We start from the raw sequence: 24,068 nt of genomic DNA, 5'->3' as shown, positions 1-24,068 counted from the left end.
TTGTCGGCACATTTAATCTTCCCCCATTAGCAGTGCCCCTGGACCCTGATTATTTAACATGCTGAATTTTTTCCAGTCAAGACTCCCCTTTTTGCTATGAAAGGGTTAAGAGTGACTTTGGGATAGGCTTCTGACTCATGCCTAATCCCTGGATTGCACAGATACAAGGGTCCAGGCCCATTTTAGCAACATCCCTCTGTCACTATCCTGTCACTTCCAATATTCTTCAGTAGTTTCATATTCTTCCGTCTGTGTCTCTTTCGATCATATTTGAGCTTTGGATTGTGGCTTCTTTGGTATTTATTTCCACTTCTATTTCCTCTCAGGTGACTTCTTGGGGGACTTTATATCTTCTGAAAATGAATCTCTATCCTTGTCATGCTGGAACATTTCAACTATCCTCTAACTCTCACTGGCTAGGGTTTGTTAAAATTATAGTCCATGAGCCAAATCTGATCCACACCCTGTTTTTGTATGATACACAAACTAAAAATACTTTTTACACATTTATCTCTCTCTCTTTTTGTCTGTCTATCTATCTATCTATCTATCTATCTATCTATCTATCTATCTATCTATCTCTATTTTGGTACTAGGGATTGAATCCATAGGCATTTAACTACTGAGCAACACCCTAGCCCTTTTTATTTTTATTTTTTTTAAATTTTGAGACAGAGTCTTACTAGGTTGATTACAGCCTCACTAAGTTTCTGAGGCTGGCTTTGAACCTGTGATCCTCCTTCCTCAGCCTCCAGAGTCACTGGGATTACAAGTGTGTACTACCACACCCAGCTGCTTTTCATACTTTTAAAGTGTCATAAACAAAAACCAAACTAAAACAAAACAAAAAATGGGGCAGCATGTATCCCACAAACTACTAAGTATTTACTATCAGGCTCTTTTTCCTTACAGAATAAATTTAATGACCCCTGTCTTATGTACTGAGCTGGAATGCTGTCTAATGCCTGAGCTGGAATGGTGTCTGGGTGAACCCTAACTTTTTTTATTTTACAGATTAGGATCAGAGAGGGTGGCTAGAAGTCAATCAGATGAATCAATACAGAGCTGGAATTAGGACCCAGGTCATAGATACCAAACCCAATGTTCTCTCAATATTCTTTCTTGCCCCCTCTAAGACACTATTCTTTTTTGGAATACTCTCTCCTTTGACCTTTCAGCCACTGCATTACAGTGACAGTGTCTAAATGGTTCTGAGTTTCTTTTTTCTGTGTATATCTTCATAAAGATGAGACCTAAATTTATTGACTTCAATCCTCTTCATCTTATGCTTACATCTCTTCTTTAACCCATTTGTCAAAGTTACTTTGGCTAGTTGTCAACAGCCTTGACTTGAATACTTTCAGAAGAAAATCTTCCCAGTGGCCCCATGGCCATCTCTGAACAGCTCTGACAAAAAGGAGCTGGAACCCAGCTTCAACCTGACATCCTGGGGCTTCTCCCATTTTTTGTTATGCCATATGCAGGATGCACTGAGTGTGACTGTCCTGTTTTACATATCAGAAGGTAATAGGCCACACCTGAGTCTTCTCTCCAGGCCCAACATCTCCAGTTTCTTAATCTGTTCCTCATTTAAACTGAAGTCTAAATTTCCTTCCTTTTGCTCAATGATGTTTGTATTCCATTGAGAAAACCAAACCAACCAAACAAACAAAAAAAATTCTGAGTTAATTGTTCTTCTTTTGCTCTCACAGCTTGCCATTGTGAGTTTATTCTCTTCTAGTTGTAGGATAGAGCGGCGAATTTAATACTATGGTTTACAAAGTGAACCCTAGGACCTTGAAGCTTTTTGTGCCTATCCTAATCATGAGACAGTGCCTTTCCATGCATAAGGCATTTACTGAGTTCTATAGGGATTAAAAATTTGAAATATGGTAACACAAAGTAAAAGAACATGTAAGAACTTTGAACAAGGTAACAATGGAGTTCTCTAGGTGTTCAGAGGAGGGAGATTATTTTTGCCTGGGGAAGGAAAGAGTTCATAGAAGATATTTCCATGGGGGGAGTGTCAGGTAAGGTTTCACAGGGAAGGTGAAAGGTGAGAGGCCTTGAGGGATGGGTAGGCAGAGATGAGGAGGGGATAACCATGCTGGAGAGGAAAGGCCTTGCGGAGGTGCACCTCTCTTTACCTTTGGTACATCTCCAATATCTTTTCTGAATTACTCCAGCTCCCCATTCTAGACCCTGCCCTTACATTCTTCCTCTAGTCTCTTCATTTCTGAAGAACTTGGAAATCTTTGTATCTGGACCTCAACCTACTTTGTGTCTGGACCTCAACCTACTTTTCCTGTCTCCCTAATCAGGCTGGAGAGTATCACCTTCTTTGACTTCAGAATGAATTTTCCCTAGTCCACCATTGGAGGCTAAGTCATTGGGATTTATTTCTATTTCAGCCCTAGTGACCTTTTTATGTGCTTTTAGATCTGTTGGCTCTCCTGTTATTCTCAAAACATCCACTATAGAGCCCTCAGAGTATGTTCAGTGGGATGGAAGACCCTGCTAGGAGTCCAGAAAGCCCTGATGTGCTCTGCCTAGTACTGCCTAACACCCAGGGAGGCTCAACAAATCTGTTATTAGATTAGATGCATAAATGATCCTGCTTCTTAAAGGACTATCTATGTCTAATACTTCACTCCAGTGTGAGCACCAAGCAATATATCGTCTGCTATACACTTGTTTGCTAAATGAATGGAAAGTTCCTAAATGCCTGAATTGTCACCACCAGAGGTGAATTTCTTTAGACCAGTGGTGCCTTTTAGCATCATGGTCAACTATGAAAACACAAACCTTTCAAAAGTATGATTTTTCATTTGGTACATTGATATTCTTGTAAGAAACAAACTATTTCTGTTTGAGCTTATTTCTGAGCTCAAACAGAAATAAGCTGCAGTCTCAGGTTCAACAACTAATACTATTTGCCATTCCTTCCCTCCCCAGCCTGGGTGTAGTTCCACCTCTTGATCACTGAACTCCTGAAATCTCCCTCCCTTTTCCTTTAACATGAGTCTGGTGGGGCTAAGTCCCTATCAGTCATTAATATTTTCAGGGAGATTAACAAGTGTCTGCTGAGAGAAAGCCAATGACAGAAAAGAGGAAGGGAGAGGAGGACCAGGGACAAGAGCAGAAACACTGCCCATTTTGTGTAGAAAGCCTGGACCTGGGCCTGGGCCTGAGCTCAAACAGAAATAAGCTGCAGTCTCAGAAACAAAGAAGGCTTGAGAAGAGCTGGTCATCATGCATTAAACATACATGTCATATTTCTCCTCCTAAGCCTTCAGTGACTGCTTATTGCTTATGAATACAGCCTGTAACTTTTAGCCTGGCATTTGAGATCTTGGCTCACCTCTTACCACTCTACCTATTCATATGCCGTAGTCAGTTTCAACAACTAACATTATTTGCCACTTCCCTCCCCAGCCTGGTGTAGTTCCACTTCTGGATCACTGAACTCCTGAAATCTCCCTCCCTTTTCCTTTAACATTTGCTGAAATGCTGCCCACTCCTGGAAGCCTTTCCTTTTATCCCCTTTTTAGAAGAAATTGTCCCCTTTCTCTGTATTTACCACATTAGTCACAATATATCGCCAAAGAACGATTCCAGCAAGCTCCTACTTACATCTTCAGGGAGGGATAAATTTGTATTGAGTTTGAATGTCTGTTTTTTAATGTAATAGTTAGTATCAACATCTTGCAATCTTACAGTATTTTCCTTTTTGACAATAGCTTTATTGAGATACAATGCACATACCATACAGTACTTTTCAAAAGTATGATTTTTCATTTGGTACATTGATATTCTTGTAAGAAAGAGGTAAAAATTTCTATTTCCAAAAGGTATTAGAGGAGAGGAGGAAAGAGAGGTACTGGGGAACAAAATCAACCGAATTGTATTGTTATATCTTTTTTTGTGTATATATGTGTGTGTGTGTGTACATGTATGTAAATATGCACATATAATGGTAAATCTATTATGTATAATTATAATGCACCAATAAAAATTTAAGAGTTGCATTTCCTCCAATTTAATATGAAAACAAACAGATTCAGGTGGAGGGGCTTGTTCAGAGCCAATTGCAGAGTGAGCTGGTGTTACCAGCAGCCTAGCCCAGAGATCCTGCCTGGATCCTGACTGGCTGGATCTGGCCACCCACCCACACAAAAGGCAAAATATGGAAAATAAAAATGAATTTTTTGCAGTTTGGTCAAACTAGGAAGAAGCAGTGAGTTTGTTTATCTACAGGACCCATAGAAGTGGTTATAATTTGTAGAAACAAAAGCCAGATGGCATACATATGTATATTTAGTTACCTGCACTAGACAGACTGGGGCAGGGAGCGATTGCCATTCTCAGTTTCTTTGGCATCCCCCAGGCTAACGATTTTATTCCCAGTATGAGGAAAGACACAATGCAGAAAAATACTTATCAGGAAGTTGTCCTTAATTTCAGTTTGTTTCACTGGCACTAGGGGAATTGTTTAAGCCTTCTGAGCCTCAGTTTCCTTGTCTGTTAACTGTAGGGCCCTGCCTCCATCATCTAAGTATCGTGAGGGTCCAGGGGAATAGGAAAGTGAAAGAAGGTCAAAAAGTGGAGTGGTTAAAGAAAATGCCAGAATGAGGAGGTATGTCCTTTGGCTGGTAAGGTCTTTCTTCTAGTTTTCTATTAAATTTTGGACCCTTTCTTCCTTAGGCTATGTTTTCCACCAATCGTGGGACAGTTGGAGGTTTTTTCCTGGCAGGCCGAAGTATGGTGTGGTGGCCGGTGAGTTTTTTTCTGAAATTCTATGTGTTGGGGTATTACCTTTAGGAACCCATATTCTTCCTTCTTCCCTAAATTCTGGATATGGGTCACATGCTCACCAGGTCTCCTGAGCATTTATAATCTCTTATTTTAATGGAATAGCATTTAAATAAGTAATGGTTGGAATTCATCAAGGGATAAATAAAGGAAAAAACTTCACAAGGTGGGCAGTGTGGAGAAACAAGAACACACAGATCAAAGTATTCTTGGACAAATCTGAGTTTCCATTTCTCTATTTATAAAATGGAATTGATTATATTTACTTTCCAGAAGTGTTATGAGAAGTGGGGACCTCTTCTATGGTGGAAAATCTGTAAATAGAAGCTCTTTTGCTACCTCTTTCCTACTTTCTCTCATTTAAGAGCAATTTTATTGTCCTCCCTTTTCTGGAGCTATTTGTGGTATCTGATACATAGAGACACTCACTGAATAAATGGAAGAGGAGAATTCCACTGTTTTCAATTGTAGTTCTTAACCTTTGGTGAATTTTATATTTTGCATATTTAAGTGGTTTTTTTTCTATGATACTTTCACACAGACAGAACTAGCTCAATCAAAGGACAGGTGCATGGGTGTGAGAGAGTCTACGATATTCATCCCATCATATCAGCACAGGGTTCTGGCTGGGTTATCAATTTAACCCACTGACCATTTTGATCCAGAGTTCTCATTGAAGCAACTGATTGAACAATTTGTCCAAATGTTGCAATTCCTTGGGATTAAAATACAAGTGAGATTGGCTGGTGAAAAATGGGCGTAATGGCACATATATACAATGAGAAGGGATGACAGTGGTAAGTTGATTGGAGAAAGAGAAGCAAGAAAGTAAAGACTGTCACTGTTCTAATATATATTGCCCAGAGAGGACTTCACAGATTATCATTACATCCTAAAGTTGGCCTTTGACCAACTATTTTAGAATGAATTTTAATAATTGGAATTTTTACAGTTGCTTAGGTTATTCCTGAAGTTATTTCTATTTAAAAAAATTTTTCAAGTAAAAATTTTATACATTTATGGTATACAATGTGATGTTTTCACACACACACACACACACACACACACGGTGAGATGATTAAATCAAATTTACTAATAGACTCATTATCTCATGTTTTTTGCAATAAGTGTATTTAAGATCTAATCTCCTAGCATTTTTAAATATATATATATATATATATATATATATATATATATATATATATGTATATTTTGTTATAGATGGAAACAATACCTTTATTTAATTAATTTATTTTTATGTGGTGCTTTGGATTGAACCCAGTGCCTCACACTTTCAAGGCAGGCTCTCCCCCACTGAGCTACAATCCCAGCCCCTCTCCTAGAAGTTTTTAAGTAGACAATCTATTGTTATTAACTATGGCCACCGTGCTACTTATTAGATCTCTGGAATTAATATAACCCAACTGAAATTTTGTACCCTTTAACCAACAACTTCCTATCCATTCCCAATACTGTATGAGTCAGCACTTGGCAACTACCATCATATTCTCTGTTTCTATTAGTTCGACCCTATTATATCTGCATGTAAGTGGGACTTCGAAGTGATTTATATTTTATCTTTATGCTGGCCAAAAGTACTGGGTAGATGCTGACTTTGTGATGAGTCCCTCATGGTAGTCTTTTTTTTTTTTTTTTTAACTCCTTGTGGGTAGAAGCACACCTATTCTACTGCTTCCTTTCAGTTCTGTGTCCATGCTTTTTTATCTTTTCATGTTTAGAATTTGGTACTTCCTAAAAGCAGGTGTGAAAGTGGCAGCTCTGATCCCAAAGTTCAAGCAAAGTTTGGGTATCCTTTCTGGAGCTGTCCTGTCCAATGTGGTAACCGCTGGTCACATAATCTATTTAAAATGAAATTAATCTTTTAATATGTTTTTGTATGCAATTTGCCAGAATTTTATTGAGAATTCTGCATCTATGTTCATCAGGAATATTGATCTGAAGTTTTCTTTCCTTGATGTGTCTTTGTCTGGTTTTGACATCAGGGTGATACTAGCCTCATAGAATGAGTTTGGAAGGGTTCCCTCCTTTTCTATTTCACAGTGCCAAGGCAACTCCCTCAGTTGGCATCTATCTAGTGCATGGTATTTAGTAGTGCTCAGTAAGGGGAAGCTTAGTGTTCCTGAAATTATTGCTGCTGATGTCTTAAATTTAACTTTTAGGTTCATTGTATGAATAAATTGAGATGATTTATATGCATATTTACTTAAATTCCTGCAAATTATCAATTCCAGGTACACATTGGCTGCATTTTAAAATGAATTTGTTGATTTTCAGGAGTATAAATAAAATATGTATACACACACACACACACATGAATCACGTTAATTTGTGTTGGGCTGATTTTCAAAGCCAATCTGAAGCATTCCATACGTCAACTGACAATGTTTGTTCTCTCTTTGAGATACATGATACATTTTATGATAGTTGGTGTCTTAGATGCATTAAAATATGGTGTTATAGTCTGGATCTAAAATGTCTCCCAAAGACTCATGTGTTGAAGGCTTGATTCCCAGTATAACAATGTTCAGAGATGGTGGTTTTGGGAAGTGATTAGATCATGATGGCTCTGACCTCACCAGTGGATTAATCCATTGATAACTGAATGAACTACTGGGAGGTGGTAGAAACTATAGGCTGTGGACATGGTTGGGGGTGTGCCCTAAAGGGTATTCCTTGTCTCTGTCTCTGCTTCCTCATTGTCATTAACTGAATAGCTGTCCTCCACCATGCTCTTCTGCCATGATGTTCTGTGTCATCTCATACAATGGAGCTAACTGAATATAAATTGAAATTTCTGAAACCATGAACCAAAATACATTCTTCCTCCCTAAGTTGTTTTTCTAAGGTATTAGCAATGTAAAAGCTGACTAACACAAATATGGTTACATTCTTTTAGATGTACTTCATGTTTGTATTAAGTATGTCAAAATGTACTCTACTGTCATGTATAACTAAAAAGAACAAATAAAAAAACCAAATATGGTTGCAATCTAAAGTGTTTTTATACTATGTTCACTAAAACACTTGGGCTCTGAAGAAATGCTTCAGTGGTGGTTTTTCTCCTCTTTACTCCCCAGCAACTCAGTTTTTATTTATTTTATATAAGGGGAATCAACTCACATTTTGTTTGAGAACAACATTCTAGTGACGTATCAAAGTTTAAAAACTGCTACTTTAGAAAAAATAAATAACCACAGTGATTTTCATTCTAGAATTTAAAACATTTTTTTAAATACATAGCGATATACACCTGTAAGGAGGAATTAGAGGAAAACATGGAAATCAAGAAAATACGCATTTAAGAACTTTCCCTCCAAAATTGAAAAATTTAGAACATCGTCAAAACTATACATCTCAATTTCTCTTTGAAATATAATATGAAGTCAGTTCAAACCTGTCATTGTTCAATAAGTCCATAACCAGAATATCAATTCTCAAATGTGCTGGCCCAAAGACATTACAGAATCAAAGGCTCTCCAGAGTGGGGATATCTCTCTTGGCCTGCTGGCTGTGGCAAAAACTTTCAGTGCCACAGTGGAACCTGTGCCCCTTCCTTCTGCCTTTTGCCCAGTTGTTTTGTGCTGTAGAAAGAGAATACATCCAGATAAGCTTCTGAAAGATGGCCCAGGGAGATTTTAGGAAGGGAAGACCCTGGGTTGATACTTGAGGCATGGAGAGCTATAGTGTTACCCACAAGAAAAGTCAGAAGAAATCAGCTCATAAAATCTGAAAGGAGACTGGATATAAGAGGCTGGTTCTGTGCATTTCTAGGATCTAAGGGAGCTTTGGAAAGAGTCATTATGACGTACTCCAGGTGAAAATCTGGGAACTCTAAAACAGGCCTCATTCCTAAAAAGTTAGTGAGTCTGGTAGAGGAAAGGAGTTTGTACCTTGGCCTACGAATAGAAGTGAGGGACAGTTAGTGGGGAAACAGCAGACTCCAGTGCTGAAATTACAAGAAGAGTAGCTTCCACAGAGAGCCAGGCAGGGGGTGGGGGGCCCTGCAGGAGCCTGAATCACTCTTAAAGCAACCCAAGCCAACTCAACTGAGTAACAGAAACCATAAAGTTGTACTTCTGTAATTGTGGACTGGTTGGTAGCTCAGGATTCCCTTTTTGGGGGGCACTTTGGGCACTTTTAACTAGCAGCTCCCTGTGTGCTGTATTATAATGATTATTTGAGGGATATGGATGATACGAATGCAGGAAGGCCAGGAAACTTAGGGGCTGAGTTTTGAAAGGGAATTTCCTATTCCTGGGTTATAAGCAGCAGAAATTACTCAGAGAAATAGGCCCCCAGATATACATCCTAGGGAGAACTCTTGTTTTGGAGAGGAATTTGGTCATAATGATACATTGTCAGAGTGGACTCCATGGGAGCATGGGGCACAACAAGGCTGGGCCAAACCCTTGGGAACTCTTTCTACTCAGAAGTAAGCATTCCAAAGGGCAGGGAGTGAGAACTGCACAAGGAACCAAAGGACCTGACTTAACCAAGCCTTGTGACATTGGGAAATTCATTAACTTCTCTAAGGCTTCAAGAGTTTCCTCTTTAATTTTAGGGGTCAGATGAGGAGTCTCAAATATCGGTTCTCAAATGTGCTGGCCCAAAGACATCATTACAGAAGCCAGAGGCTCTCCAGAGCTGGCATCTCTCTTGGCCTGATGGCCACGGCAAAATCATTCAATGAGTCTCAAAGGCTCTTCCAGGACTGAAATTCTAAGATTGTATGCCCAAGAGAAGGGGAAAGTAAAGGAAATGGGTATGGCCACACTAGTTCATCAATTATCAGCGAAGACCATGGGGATTATAGTGTCTCTGGACAGCCAGAATTCCTTTTCTTCTTTTATTGTTAGAGAATTTACAGAAAGCATTGTATCCCAGTGCCTTAGGGAAAGTGTTGGCAAACTTTTTCTGCAAAAGGCTAGATAGTAAACACTTTCATCTTTGTAGCTGTGAAATTTGTCACAACTACTCAACTCAGCTTTGTAGCACAAAAGTATCCATGAAATTAATGAATGGGCATGGCTGTATTCCAATAAACTTTATTTACAAAAACAGGCAAAGGACAAGACTTATTGTTTTGAGAACATGTGTACAGTTTCAGAGTAGTATTGGTAGTGAGCCTCAATGGTAGCTCTTTTACTTTTTCTTTTTCAAGTAGAAACTTTTCCCAAAGACTGTCACATCACTTATCTGATTGACTTTTCAGTGATCTAATTTGAAAGTATAATAAGGATGATGATTAACTCCATGGCCCAAGTTCACTCAAAGATAAGGACCAAGCTAGGACTCTCTCTGTTCTTCTGGTTATTCAGGTCTCTTTCTCTTTGTCCTTTGAGAACATTTATGAGGCCGATAGGTGTGGTCTAAAGGTTAATCTGAAAACCAAGAACTTCTTTCATTTAGTGTTGACCAGAGACCCTGATAAAAATTATCCCTGGAGAAAGAAGACATCTTCTTAAACTTTTTAAAACCTATGGAGAAAAATATACCAGATTTAACTTTAAGTCTCTTAAAGCTAATGATCAAACCAAAGTCTGGCCCCTTACAATGCCACTAAAGGACCCAAAGTGGGTCTTGTAAAAACCTGGCAGGCCCAATACAGGTGGGACTTCATGAATCAGAGAGAAAAGACCAGGAACTAGGCAAATGGACACAGGAGAGACAAGAGCCGACTAAGGAAGAAATCCCCAGGACAAAATGAGAAGGAAAGACAAGTAGTTTATCCTTCAAAAGACTCAGAGAAGTGATTTCTGCCTCCTTTTACCACCCAAGTCCATTGGGCCCTGTCTTCTTGTTGGGATTGCTTTCCACCAGCAAAAAAGCCATCTGTGTTCTTTTTTATCCCAGTACCCTCTGATGAGGTCTAATCCTATACTTTTCATAATTTTTCTTTATCCCTTACAATACCTGCTCCAAGACCTTTCAATGAATGCAAGCACTGGAAATAGGAGCTGAATTTGAGAAAAGGGAGAGAGAAGAGGGAAATGTCTACAGATCCTCATGCTGGCCCCGCTTGGTGGTGTCACCTGAGAGCTCAGTCTGCATTCTCTTCTCTAGTGTAAGCATTGGTAAGAATTCAGGAAATAGGGAGGATGCAGGATCCAACTCAAAGTCTTTCTCCAGCAGGGCTCCAAATTTCTGTCCCTGTGCACAGAGAAAATGTTTTTTGCTGCTCTATTTTTTTAAGTCTCATAATAGTAAAACTGGAAAAACAAGTCTGTCTTTAATTGGAGTATCCAATTTTGTTTTTTTGACTACTGTTGAAATTTACTTTTAATTAGCCACAACTCTCTTGAAACAAGTTGTATTTATTCAGAAATAAAGAAACAATGTTGGTTTGGAGGGTAGGCATTCTGGTAAATGATACTGTATCTACTATCTAATTTATGTTTAACTCTAACATTCCAACACAAAATACCCAACAAAACAAAAATTCACATGAAATACACATACAGGAAAATATTTAAATTATTTCTATAGGTCTTAAAATATATTTTTTTATTGAAGCCATGATTAAATTTATTTGCACACTAAGAAACCTTTATATTCTATTACCATTTAAAATTGAGTGTTTTCTCCAATATTCATAAAACTTGGAACATCTACAAAATAATTTCCTTTAAAGTCATTTCTAAAGGAAACTATTTTTACAGATTAAATGAAATAATAGAATAGTAGAATAAACCCTCTGATACCTGATGATACTCTTCCTGCTGAGGCTTCCCTTCTTGTGGTACATTCACAGACATTCATTTCTATATTATTTATTATTATTATTATTATTATTATTATTATTATTATTATCATTACCATTTCTAAATGAAGAAACTACAATGGTCCTTCTTATATCTAATGGTTTTGTCATTTTGATAGTTCTGCCATTCATTGGTTCGTTATTTTTCTCATTAGAACCTTAATAATTAATAAACAATAAATGTCAGCAGAGTCCATTGTCCATCCACTTCCTTCATGAAGCTTCCTCCATAAGCTTCACTGTGGACCAAGCCAAGCCACTAGCAATCACCTCACTCAAGGTCTCCCACAGGTGCAGTCTGATGCCAGATGTAGTGGCATGAGCCTGTGGTGGAGTATCTAATTTCAGCCCACATTGGTCATCTTGGTAAAATCTGGTGTGGCCATGCTTCCTCTCTATCTCAAGACTGTTTTTTTGTCAGTTTGAGTCAAGTTTTTGTAAAACTTGAAAATTCTCATAATATGTATCTCCTTTTCAGTGAAAATTTTTACCAACTCCTGTTTTGCTCTTAAATAACCTGGTTCCTTTGTTCTCTTCCTCCTTCTTTTCTTCCTTTCTTCCTCTTTTTGCTGCTTCTCATTTTCTTCTTCCTCTACCTCCTTCTCCTCCTTTCTTCTCTTCCTCTTGCTTTCTCCTTTTCATGCTGTCCTCTACTTTTTCCTCTCATCTTCCTTCTCTCCGTCTCATTCTTCTTCACTTTTTTTTTTTGGAAGAGCAATTTGCCTCCCATTCTTCTTATCTTAGTCTCTGCTGTGGAGCTTCTTTGAGAAATGTATTGCCATTCACCTCCCCATGGGTTCCTAGGCATCATGTGCCACTCACCTCTTTGTGTTCCTAGGCATCAGTCAAATGACATGTAGCCAAGTTGCTGTCATCTAGTTTGTACCTAAGCTTCCAGATTTCCCTTTCCCACTGGCTACCTTCCCAGTACCTTCCCAGTATTTTCTAACAAATTAACACTTCTGTAGACATAAAGGACAAACTAAATTTCAATCAATGTTTCCAGTTGGTCAAATCCAGAAGAGTGCTAAAACTATCAGCTAAAGTGAAGTCTTTGGATTTTGCATTAAGAAATATATCTGGGCTTTCCTTGTCTATTTTGGCATGTGGCAAAGTAAGTCAGAGGCAACTATATCAATCTTTTTGGGCAAACTTCATGTTAAGGGGGTGATTTGAAATTATAGATAAGAGCACAGACTCTGGAGTTAGAAGCCTTGATTAAAATCTCAGCCCCATGCATTTTTATTTACATGGCTGTGGGTGAGTTACTCTCTCTGTGCCCCAGTTTCCTCAAATGCAAAATAGAGATAATTGCACTTATCTTGTAGAGTTATTGTGAGGATTGAATTAGTTAGTGCATATGAATAACTTATGATAGGATACTGTCAGTACTAATCAAGGGTTGGCTATCATCATTATCATCATTATTTTATCTAATTTGTAGATCCTCTACCTTCAGCTATGCAGTCATTTATTCATTTATCTATTTATGCTTTGCTATTCTTTTTTCCACAACTACATGTGATTACTGTGTGCCAGATTCTGTGATAGGTGCCCATTTATATGCATGCATATATGTGTATGTCACTCACATTTTTACCAGATACATATAAAATTTTAAGTAACAGTTAAGTGTTAAGAAAGAAAAGCATTTGAGTTAAGGGTAGGTGGGAAGGAGAAGGGTCTTCTTTGCCTACCTAGGGTGGAACTTTCTGAAGATTGGACATTTAGGCTAAGACCTAAAGGATCAGAAGAACTCATCCAGAAACAAGAAATGATTGAAATGATTACTGTTTTGATCATTACACATTGTATACATGCATTTACATACCACATCAGTATGTGTACTTTTTATGAATCAAATAAAAATTTTAAAATATAAAATAAGGAAAATTGGGGGATGAGCAATCTAAGAAAGAAAAAAAAAAAAACAACAGATGGCCAAAGGCACTGAAAAGGGGCAGCATGGGAGAGATATGGTACATTTAATCAGGCATTTTGAATTATTGATGATTCCGAAGATGGGTCCACCTGTTGGTGGGTGGGTTGGTGTCCAGTCCCTTCAACCTCTAAATGACATCAGAAGACCTCACCTGTCTTTTGTGCCAAAAACTGGTGGGAAAACACCAACTTTGGCAGTGGCTTCCTGACTTCTCATCACTTTGTTGGTCAGGGGAGAGATGTGCATGCATGTAATGAATGAAAGACAACCATTGTCTGTGGGCACATGAGCTGATGTAGAGTAAACAGAGGTTATGATGACTCTGGAGCAAAGCTTGTGTCTAAATATTTACCAGAGACTCAGAAATAAAATATTCTGAATATACAAACCCCACCTTTTTTTCCTGTTTCAATCCAGGAAGTTTGATTCTTGAAAGATGGCCACTGTCCAATGTTAAACCTTTTCAAATTACCCTTGTTGAAAAGAGAGTTTCTAAATGGAGAGAAATATTAACAGTTCCTGAGAAGGTGAAGGAGGAAATAAAATGCAGCAGAGCACATGTTGCTCCTGAGTTTACAGTGAGATATGGGGAGGAGGGTCTCTTCCCATGGTGCCCCTGCATGGAAATTAGAAGAAACTGTCAGAAAAGGGGGAAGTCAGTGGAGGGCTGAAACATTTCTTTTGCCTCCTGGACTTTAAGAACCTTTGGCTATGGGACCTTGGGCAAGACACTCCACTCCTCTGATCCTTAATCTCATCTGTAAAATTAAGATGAATAATATCACCTTACCAAACTTTGTGGGCATTAAATAAGATAAAGTGAACTAACCTTCATGACCTAACACTTGGAGGCACTGTTAAAGTCAGTGTTCCTCTTTCCTTTTCTTATTTTCCCAGTGTGGGGCTCTCTAAGTGAGGTACCCAGGCCTTGCTAGTTGTCCAGCCCTAACCTAGACCTACTGCATCAGAAACTCTAGAGAATCAGGCAGAGCAATGAAAGCTTCTAGGTGATTTTAATTAGGATTGCCAAATTTTACAAATAAATATACAGGTTGTTCAGTTATATGCAAATTTCAGTCAAACAATAAACACATTTGTAGGATAAGTTATCCCAAATATTGCACAGGATGTACTTATACTTAAAAACATATTCATTACTTATGTGAAATGCATATTTAATTGGGAATCTCATATGGTGATGTGTGCTAAAGTTTGAGAATCACTTTTGGGAGGACATCCCAATGGATGTGTCTAACACAGCCCAGAGAAGGATGGAGAAGAAGTCCTGTCCTTTAAAGAGGAGGACAGAAGCAGGGAACAGGGTACCATCTCAGTGTTCTGGATATTCTTGAAATTACATGATTAATTAACGAAGAAATTAGTTTCTTGAAATTTGTTGAGTGCAATTTCATTTGATGTATGATCTTTCTCCCTCAAAGAGAAACCGATAACTTTGGCTCTTTGATGAAACTCAGGGCACTCCATAAAAACACAATGAAAGCTTCATAAAAACACAGGTCATGTAAAAACATTATTAGTGTTTTTTCAGAATAGTATTACTTTATGGGCAAATGTTTCTTAAAGGTCTCTTACATTTGTCATCTCATTTAAGTGCGATAATACCCTTGTGGGTTAGGGTAAGAAGGAGTCTTATTCTTGGTTTATAATGGAGGAAATTAAGGTTCAAAGCAGAAAGTGACTGAATTAAGGTCACATAGTTTGTGATGGCAGAGCCAAAATTAGAACCTGGTTGAATGGTTCCCAGTGTGCTTAGTAGGAGGGGAAGGAAGGCTGTGTGAGTCTTTAAAGCATTCAAACATGATTTTTGATACAGGGTAGTTTAAAGATACATATTTTTATTATTTTTTCTTTTATTTATTTATTTATTTATTACAGCAGAATGCATTATAATTTTATTAAACATATAGAACACAATTTTTCATATATCTGTTTGTATACAAAGTATATTAACACCAATTCATGTCTTCATACATGTACTTTGGATAATAATGATCATCACATTCTACCATCATTTCTAACTTTATGCCCCCTCCCTATTTTTATTATTTTTAATTGACCTGGAATAATTATACATATTTATGGGGTATAGTGTGACTTTTCAATACATATATAAAATGTGTAATGATCAGAACAGAATAATTGTAATATCCATCACTTCAAACATTTATTTGTGTGTGTGTGTGTGTGTATGTAAACATTCAAAATCCTTTCTACTCACTATTTTGAAGCATTTAGCATACTTTCCCAAATCCATTGTCTGCTCCTAATCTTTAACTTAGAAGACAAAGGTGATCCTGTTCATTTCCTTGGGTAATTCTTGATTCCTAGGTGAGAGGTCTTGAGTATGCTCAGGCTTATTTTCCCTAGGGTGTAAATAAAGATAATGTATAAACTTTAACCACCATCTTCCTCTGAACTATAATTTTAATTTCATTTGAAAATAGCAATGTTAACCATAGTCTTTTCCAAGGTATTTCCAACTCTAACATCAGATAACCTAGATTAAGATGTCCATCTTCTATTTCTTGTCACACAAAACATTATTGTAGTTAGTATTTAGTGACATTTCATGTCTTTTTCTACATCCCCCAAAACAAATACATAACTTTGTTCTTAGTTCTCAGACTCTGCCAGTGAGTCTAAGAGAGGAGCCTTGGAATTGTAGTCTTTCATTGTCAAAGGTTTAAAGACTGTGTTATGATTATAAAATAAAAGAAACTCATCGTGAAAAAATTGGAAAAGTATAAAGAAGTAAAACAATGTATTTATTATTTTTTCTTCCAAAGATAGCCTCTATGAAATTTGGATATTTTCATTAATTTATGTACAAATATGCTCACATGCATAATTTAAACATTTTAGGGATTATATGGTGTATTGGTTGCATGGCAATGAACATACTAATGAAGTTCTTTTTAAATAAATCTTTGCATGTCAGATAATTTGCTTAAGATAGAGTCCCCCAAATAGTATAAGTCCTTATATAGTATAAGATGAATTATACCAGAAATATAGGGAAGAGAAAATTTACTTGCCAATACCAAGTATTATCATTAAAAAGATTTTGTCTGTTTGATAGAAAATAACCCATAATATCAGATATATCCCCACCCCACTTGTAGTATTGTTCTTACTACTGCTAAACAGGGTGCCAGATTGACATCTCATAGAGACATTTCTCTAGAATGCCCTGCTGTCCTTATGAGCCCCGTGTAAGCCTGGAGGGCCAAGTTTATTGCCTCTCCTTCAGGATAGAGTGTACCTTGGCATATTCCTGTGAAAAGTCCCAATTTCGTGCAGTCAGTAGGAAGAATTGCAACTGCAAGGCATTTGGTTGCAATGCTTCCTGTTGTTTTCCCAAGAGGAACATTCAAACATTTGTTATCAGTGAAACCATGAATAAGGGGGCACTACTGTACCAGCATAGAGTGTGAAATGCACCAGGAGAGTGGAACAGACAGCATGTGGGACAAGAGATCAGAGGGGGAAGAGATTAGCTCTGCATGGTATCAGTGATGAGATGGGACTATGCCTCATTTTGATGACTGACACAGTGTTTTGGAAGGCAGAGCTCAACAGAGAGGGAGTTTCAGGATGAGAAAACACATTAACACAGGAGTCAGGAAAACACAGAGCATGAGTTGGTGTGATTTTGCCAGAAGGTAGAGGATGTGACAGGACATGGCAGGGCTGATGGGGTTGGAGAAAGTAGGATTGTCCTGATTGTGAAGAGGCTTCAGTGCCTATTATTCCTCCTGTGAATTCCATGCCATATCAGAGCCCATTTTTGTTGTTTCTGGTGGTTGGGATCACCATCTGGAAACTCCTAATAATCCTATTTCTTAAGGTAAATTTTTTGTGGAAGTATTTCCCACAAAGTCTTTGACTCTTCCATTTGGATATCTCAATAACTTTACTGTGACATAGGATATCCTGGGAGTATTAATTTGAGCCTGTCAACTCTGAGATTTTTAGAAGTGAGACGGCCAAAGATTTGTTCAGTCCTCATGCCATATCTTGACATGTGGTTTGAGTAATAGTATCTCCCATTGGGAAGGATAAATGCCCTGGTAACAGACCTTTAAAATTCTGGAAGTAAAGCAGGGGACTTTGGAGACAGCCTCTTTTATCCCCAACTTTTTATCCTCCAGATCTTAGCATTGTAATTGTTTAGCTAGGGACTGCTCTTCTGCTTCACAAGAGAGGTCAAACCAACATTAAGGAGAGAATGATGACTTCTAATACAGTTTAGAGCAGGTTCCTTAAGCCTAATTGTGCATAAGAATCACGTGGAGTGGAGTGCTTATTACTCTCACTCAGTAAGTCTCTGGGAGGCAATTGAGGGTTTGCATTTCTCACAAGCTCCAAAGGGAAGCAGATTTCCCTGGTTTGCCAAGCACTGTGAATAGTACAAGTTCTGGGAACACATCTCTAGGACTGAGTTAAGCACTAAAGGAGTTATTATTAAATAGAGTAATGTCTTTGGTTCAAAAGATAGATGCAATCCCCACTAGTTTCCAACATTTGTGGGGAGAAATGATTTGCCTGGGATATTTTCCTTTGTGGTTTAATTAATTTTCCCTTTAGAGAAGGCTCACAGGAAGTCATCCAAATTGTGCCAAACCCTGGAGGGATTGGAGTGAAAAAAATGTAAGTGACTGTATTAAGGCAAACCAAATTGGTCTTATCAAGAATCTAAATTGCAATGAGAAGAGAACTGGTCTTGTTAAATATTCCAAACAATTTAGAGACCAATCCTCCAATAGTGCTAGAAATTAGAGGAACTGGCTCAGTCTTCAGTGCTGCCAAGAATCGTGAAGATTTAAAAAAGAATTTGGAGCTGGAGGATGTTAAAGCCAGATGGAAAGGCAAGAAGGGCACCCTGTCTCATTCTGGACAGCTCGTGTCTAGATTAATCTACTTGGTTTTAAGACCCACTTGGGGAGAGGAATGGGACTAAGGGAAGCTGAGAAGAACAGGGTGATGAGATTCAAGTCCATGGATAAGGAGAAGCAGACATACAGAAAGAGGAAGCTTGGATTGGAGAATAAGAGGGGAGTGTATTACCTCTGTCTTTAGATGTAGTAAGAGCTTGTGGAAGAGAGATTTGTCTTGTTCTGTATCACTGGGGTGGAAGTAGGACATGGGTAAGTTTCAGGTCAAGGTAAAGAGAGTCTTAATAAAATAATTAAATGGTCTACCATAGATTCAGCTGCCTGAAAAGGTGGGGAGTTCTTGTTAGAGATGTGTATGCAGCTGACCATCACTTGGAAGGTGTTGCAAGAGGGAATCAAGCTGATATGCATGGATCCATCAAATTCTGGGAGATTCTCTAATTTCTCTATCTTCTTTTTTGCCAACCTTGTTGGACAGGAAATATAGGCAGTCAAATGTGATCATGAATTGCCTAAAGGCAAAAGGAACCACATAGTCTTTTTGCCTTTTGTGGTATGACATTATGTTATTTTCCCAATTACCATCCCATCAAACCTGCTGGGTTTGGTCTGACACAGATCCTTAAGCACAGTGGCAGTAAAACTGTGTAAATGTTTATAACAGCCTTTCTCACCTCATCAGGGGATGAAGAGGGTTTGCTAGTCAGAAGCAAGGTCAAGCTGGAGAAATTTTAGATAAAGTCTAAATCCCAAATTCAGAAGGGATGGCGGAGGAAATTGCAGAGAACATGATTCATGTCATTGGGTTACTCTCTAGAGGGGGTGTGATTCCCAAATGGGCATGAACATGGGTGGAGTGGAGAGATAGTGTTTAGGAAATCATTGTGATAAATTATCATTAATAAGCTCCTGTGAGCAGAGGAACAGTATGACAATCTGGCAGAGGCGCATAGGTGATAAAGCAATGGTGTCTATCTTAGGCTTCTCAGGCAACCATAACAAAATATCACAGGCTGGAAGGCTTAAACCACAGAAATTTGTTTTCTAACACTCTGAGGGCTAACTCTTCAAGGAACTTTCAGGGTTGTTTTCTGGCAAATCCTCTCGTTCTGACTTTCCAGCTGCTTTCTTGCTGTATTCTCATGGCCTTTTTCCCCCTGTGTGCAAGGAAAGAGATTCCTGGTATCTTTTCCTGTTCTTGTAAGCACACCAGTCCTATAATATCATAAGGCCCTACCCTATGACTTCCTTTAATCTTATTATATCCACTATGTGCCTATCTCCAGATATAGTCATATTGGGGTCTAAGGATTCAACACATAAATTTTGTGGGAAGGACACAGGACAGTCCCTAATGGTGTCCAATGTAGGTCTTGTGAATATCCTTTAGGGTGACATTATTGTCCTTGTGGGAGAACAAAGGAGAGAAGGGACAGCTGTTTAGAACCAGCTGAGTGCCAGTCATTACTGATTCAGCATCTCATTTGACTCTTGTACAGCCAGTCATGAGAGAAGATGGAAGGCTCACAGATCTTATATGCACCCAGATAGTAAGGGTTAAAGAAAGCATTCCAACTGGAATTTTTAAGTTCATGCTGTTTTTGCACTGGATGGAACTTTGCCTTGAAATCCTGCTGAATACCTAGGACTATGTCTTTAAGCCTGAAGCTGTCAGTAAGACTGCTTGGCAGGTCTATGGGAGAAGTAGGGTCTGGGAGAATCTGAGAATGGGATTCAATTAGAATAAGTTATACTCCATGTATTTGTAACATTTCAAACTACACTCTATCGTCATGTATATTTAACAACAACAACAACAACAACAACAAAGAGTGAAGTGACATGATCGAAGTTTTGCATCGGTAGGTAACTGTCCATGTGGGTGGTGGGTGAAGTGACAGATAGGAGGGAGATCCATGAGATCATCTGGAAGAATATTTTGTAGTCAGGTTGTGGGGAATGGTAGGCAGCCAAGGGTGATATAGATAGTGCTAGATTCAATGACATTATGAAGGTAGAGTCAGCATTTTGGTAAATGATTGTGAGCTCTGGGGTCAAAGGAAGGAGAGCAGAAAAAACTGAGGATGTGTCTCTGACAGAAGTGAAACTAACCTGTCCCAAAACCTTCTAGCACCCAAAGCACTCCTATCTACATTTTATCTCACTCCGATTGTTGGGTGGGGACAGGACAGCCTGACATGTCTTAAAGTCCAACATCTCCCTTCAAGTGAGGGATATTAGAGAGGACCTCTTGAATTTAAGATTAATCTAATCCAGTTAATCATTCTGATAATTAAGTTCTAAATTGTCCATAATAGTATGGCATTAGGCTTAATAATTTATCAAGTGATTGATGATAAATGAAAAGATAATGCATCAGGACCGGTTATCGTTAGGACAGTTCCTCAGAGTAAACAGTATTTTGGGAGATACATGTTTTATTCTAGATTTGGGCCATTTTAGGAACATTCTTTTTATTAAAAGTAGACTTTTATCCCCATCAAGCTTTGAATAGACACAGGCTGATATCTCTAAACTACCTGCTTTCCCAGCTTCCTCATTCTAAATGAATGGCGTCTACTCAGTTATTCAAATCTAAATCATAGAGTTACTCTTTTTCTTATCAAATTCATCAATAAAGCCTGTTGACTTTGTAAAACCTACCCCCAACCTCTCTGCTTGACTTTATCTCACTCCTACCAACCTAGATAAACCCACCATCCATCCTTACCTAGATGTAGAGATAGCCTCACACCTGGTTTCTCAGTTTTCTCCTCACCCCTCCAACCCTATACTCCACACATAATTTAGAGATATCCTTACAAACAAACCAGATCTTGTCAGTCCTCTGCTTAAAACCCTCTACTGGCTTCCCATCTACTTAAAATAAAATCCACTTCTCCTGTCCTGGCTTACCAGCATCTCCATTACCCAGCGCCTCCTGACTATTCAGGCTCATCTCACACCACCTTCTTCCTGGCCTACCTTACTCCACTCTCCTCTGGTCTTTATGCCTCTCAACCATGCATGCCTCTCCCACTTGGAGGTTTTTGCTTTATTGGAATGATTTCTCCCTGACCTCTGCACAGGTAGCTTGTATCCTTTAGATCTCAATTTAAAGATTGCCTCCACCAAGGGACTTTCTCTGACACTTAACCTCTCTGTCATGCTCCCCCTACTTTATTCTCTTTGCAGCACTTAACCACTCTCCGACCTTTCTTTCTGTGTTATTTATTTACTATGCTTCTTGTGAATATTTTCATCTATGTTATTTGTGGCTCAATCTCCAGTGTCTAGAATAGCACTAGACACATTTAATAGCTGCTAAGTTAACATTGTTTGGGCCAATGAATGAATGCATTTACACCATTGTTTCCTCCTCATCATTCTAAGGCCTCCTTTTGCCTGGGCCTTCAGAGAGATCCCTGTCGTATGACTTAGCATTTGGCACTGAGTTCCATCTGCCTTATATTGGGGAAATGGGCTGGTATAGTTAGGACAGTTTCTTGGAGTAATCTCTCTTTGGGGAAATACATATTTTCTTCCAGATTTGGATCTTTTTAAGGAAAATAAACAAACAACTACAAATATCCTTCTATTTGTTTAGCAAAGATGGGGATAATTATGCAGATGGTCCCTAACTTATGATCACTTAACTTAATAATGCTTTCAACTTTATTGTGGTATGAAACTGTGCCAGTACAACCATTCTGTTTTTCACTTTCAATACAGTTTTTAATAAAATATACCAGACTGAGTTGCGATGTTCAACAGGTCAGGTTCATTAAATAAATGCATTTTGGACTTAAAATATTTTCAATTTAGGATGGCTTTATTAGGACATAACCACATTGTAAGTTGAAAAGCATCTGTACATATTTTGTACTTATCAAATGATTTTGTTCCTTATGCTCCTGCTTATAGGAAGACTCTAGAACTCTCTGGAGTTATTCTGGATCTCAGATGCAATTAAGTTGGTGGCACAGTATTAGGATTGGTCAGTGCAAAGATCCCTCCTATTTCATTTGGTATTTTCTTCTGTGACTCCTATTCACAGTCACATTCTCCTTTCTCCTTTTATTTTTTTTTAATTTTTTATTGTTGGCTGTTCAAAACATTACATAGTTCTTGATATATCATATTTCACAATTTGATTCAAGTGGGTTCAAGCTCCCATTTTTACCCCATATACAGATTGCAGAATCACATCAGTTACACATCCATTGATTTACATATTGCCATACTAGTGTCTGTTGTATTCTGCTGCCTTTCCTATCCTCTACTATCACCCCTCCCCTCCCCTCCCCTCCCCTCTTCTCTCTCTGCCCCCTCTACTGACATTCATTTTCCTTTCTCCTTTTAGATTTCCACTCTTTGGTATTTAAATATGTCCTTCCAATCTGAAATCTAATCTATGTCTTTAGATATATATATCTTTGCAGTGTTTTGTGCATTTTCTGTACAATCTCAGCACCCGCCCCCCCACCTTTTTTCAGTACCGAAGATTGAGCTCAGGGGCACTCAATGACTGCGCCACATCCCCAGCCCTATTTTTTGTATTCTATTTAGAGACAGGGTCTCACTGAGTTGCTTAGCACTTCGCTATTGCTGAGGCTGGCTTTGAACTTGTGATCCTCCTGCCTCAGCCTCCTGAGCTGCTGGGATTGCAGGTGTGCACCACTGTGCCCTTTTTTAAAAATAAAAATACTTTATGGATTTAGAAAATTGGTGTTATTATTAATATTATCTTTTGCTACTTGGCACCACATGAAATTACATAGTTTAGTAGGAATCACTCTGAAATTATCAGCTCCATGCCCCTTGTTCTTTGACAAGGTGACCAAGACCCAGAGGCTTCTTTTAAATAATTCCTTTTAAGAACATTATCTATATTTACTGAAAGCCAATGTTGGACAAGGCTCGAAGCCCCCAGGCATGCTGAGAACACAGACATGAATGGTACAGGCCCTGAATGCGGGGGACTTTTAGAGGATCCTGGCATGATGTATGTCTTCCCATCATCTTCACTAGTGGACATTAGGCTCACAAAAGACTTACAGATGATCTGATATGGGGATCATCTGCTCCTTTGCCAATTCTTTCCTTTCATCTCCACTATTTCCCAAGTCCCCACGTCTGCCTTGGGAGCTTGTAGTATCAACAAATTCTAGCACAGTCAAAGTTTCAGTTGTCCTCTTTTGGCTGGCATGTTTCTTCTTTCTTTGGCCTACCCGGAATGTCCCATTCATGTATAGAGTCTTCACCTGACTTTATCTTTGTGTTTCCAGATTGGAGCCTCTCTCTTTGCCAGTAACATTGGAAGTGGCCACTTCGTGGGGCTAGCTGGGACTGGAGCAGCTTCAGGGATCGCCATTGGAGCCTTTGAATGGAATGTGAGTAGCATCAGTGCCACTGTGTTGGAGAAGTGGAAAAGAACCTGTACCTGTCTGTTTTGAGTTACTATTATGAAATATCAGATGTCAGCTAAGCTTATGATGATGAGGTTTATTTAGCTCATGGTTTTGAAAGTCAAAAGTCCAAGTAGCCTGTTGCAGGTCCTTGTGAGGGACCCACTTGACTGTGGCATCTCCTGGTGGAAGACAATAGCAGCATTGTG

General features: G+C 38.6%; 1 protein-coding gene across 2 annotated transcripts in view; it reads left to right on the top strand.

The window, feature by feature from the left end:
- LOC114106471 (sodium/glucose cotransporter 1) overlaps positions 1-24,068 on the top strand; it is a 66,856-nt gene that overhangs the window by 1,797 nt on the left and 40,991 nt on the right. For both annotated transcript variants that reach the window (XM_027953421.2, XM_027953422.2), the window contains exons 2-3: positions 4,705-4,776; positions 23,740-23,844. In XM_027953421.2, coding sequence (XP_027809222.1) covers positions 4,705-4,776; positions 23,740-23,844 — 177 coding nt within the window. The remainder of the gene's footprint in view (positions 1-4,704; positions 4,777-23,739; positions 23,845-24,068) is intronic.

Source organism: Marmota flaviventris, chromosome 1 (genome assembly GCF_047511675.1).
Source record: "Marmota flaviventris isolate mMarFla1 chromosome 1, mMarFla1.hap1, whole genome shotgun sequence".
Taxonomy (NCBI): domain Eukaryota; kingdom Metazoa; phylum Chordata; class Mammalia; order Rodentia; family Sciuridae; genus Marmota; species Marmota flaviventris.
Note: the sequence above shows the minus strand (reverse complement) of the source record. Positions and strands in the feature narration are given on the sequence as shown.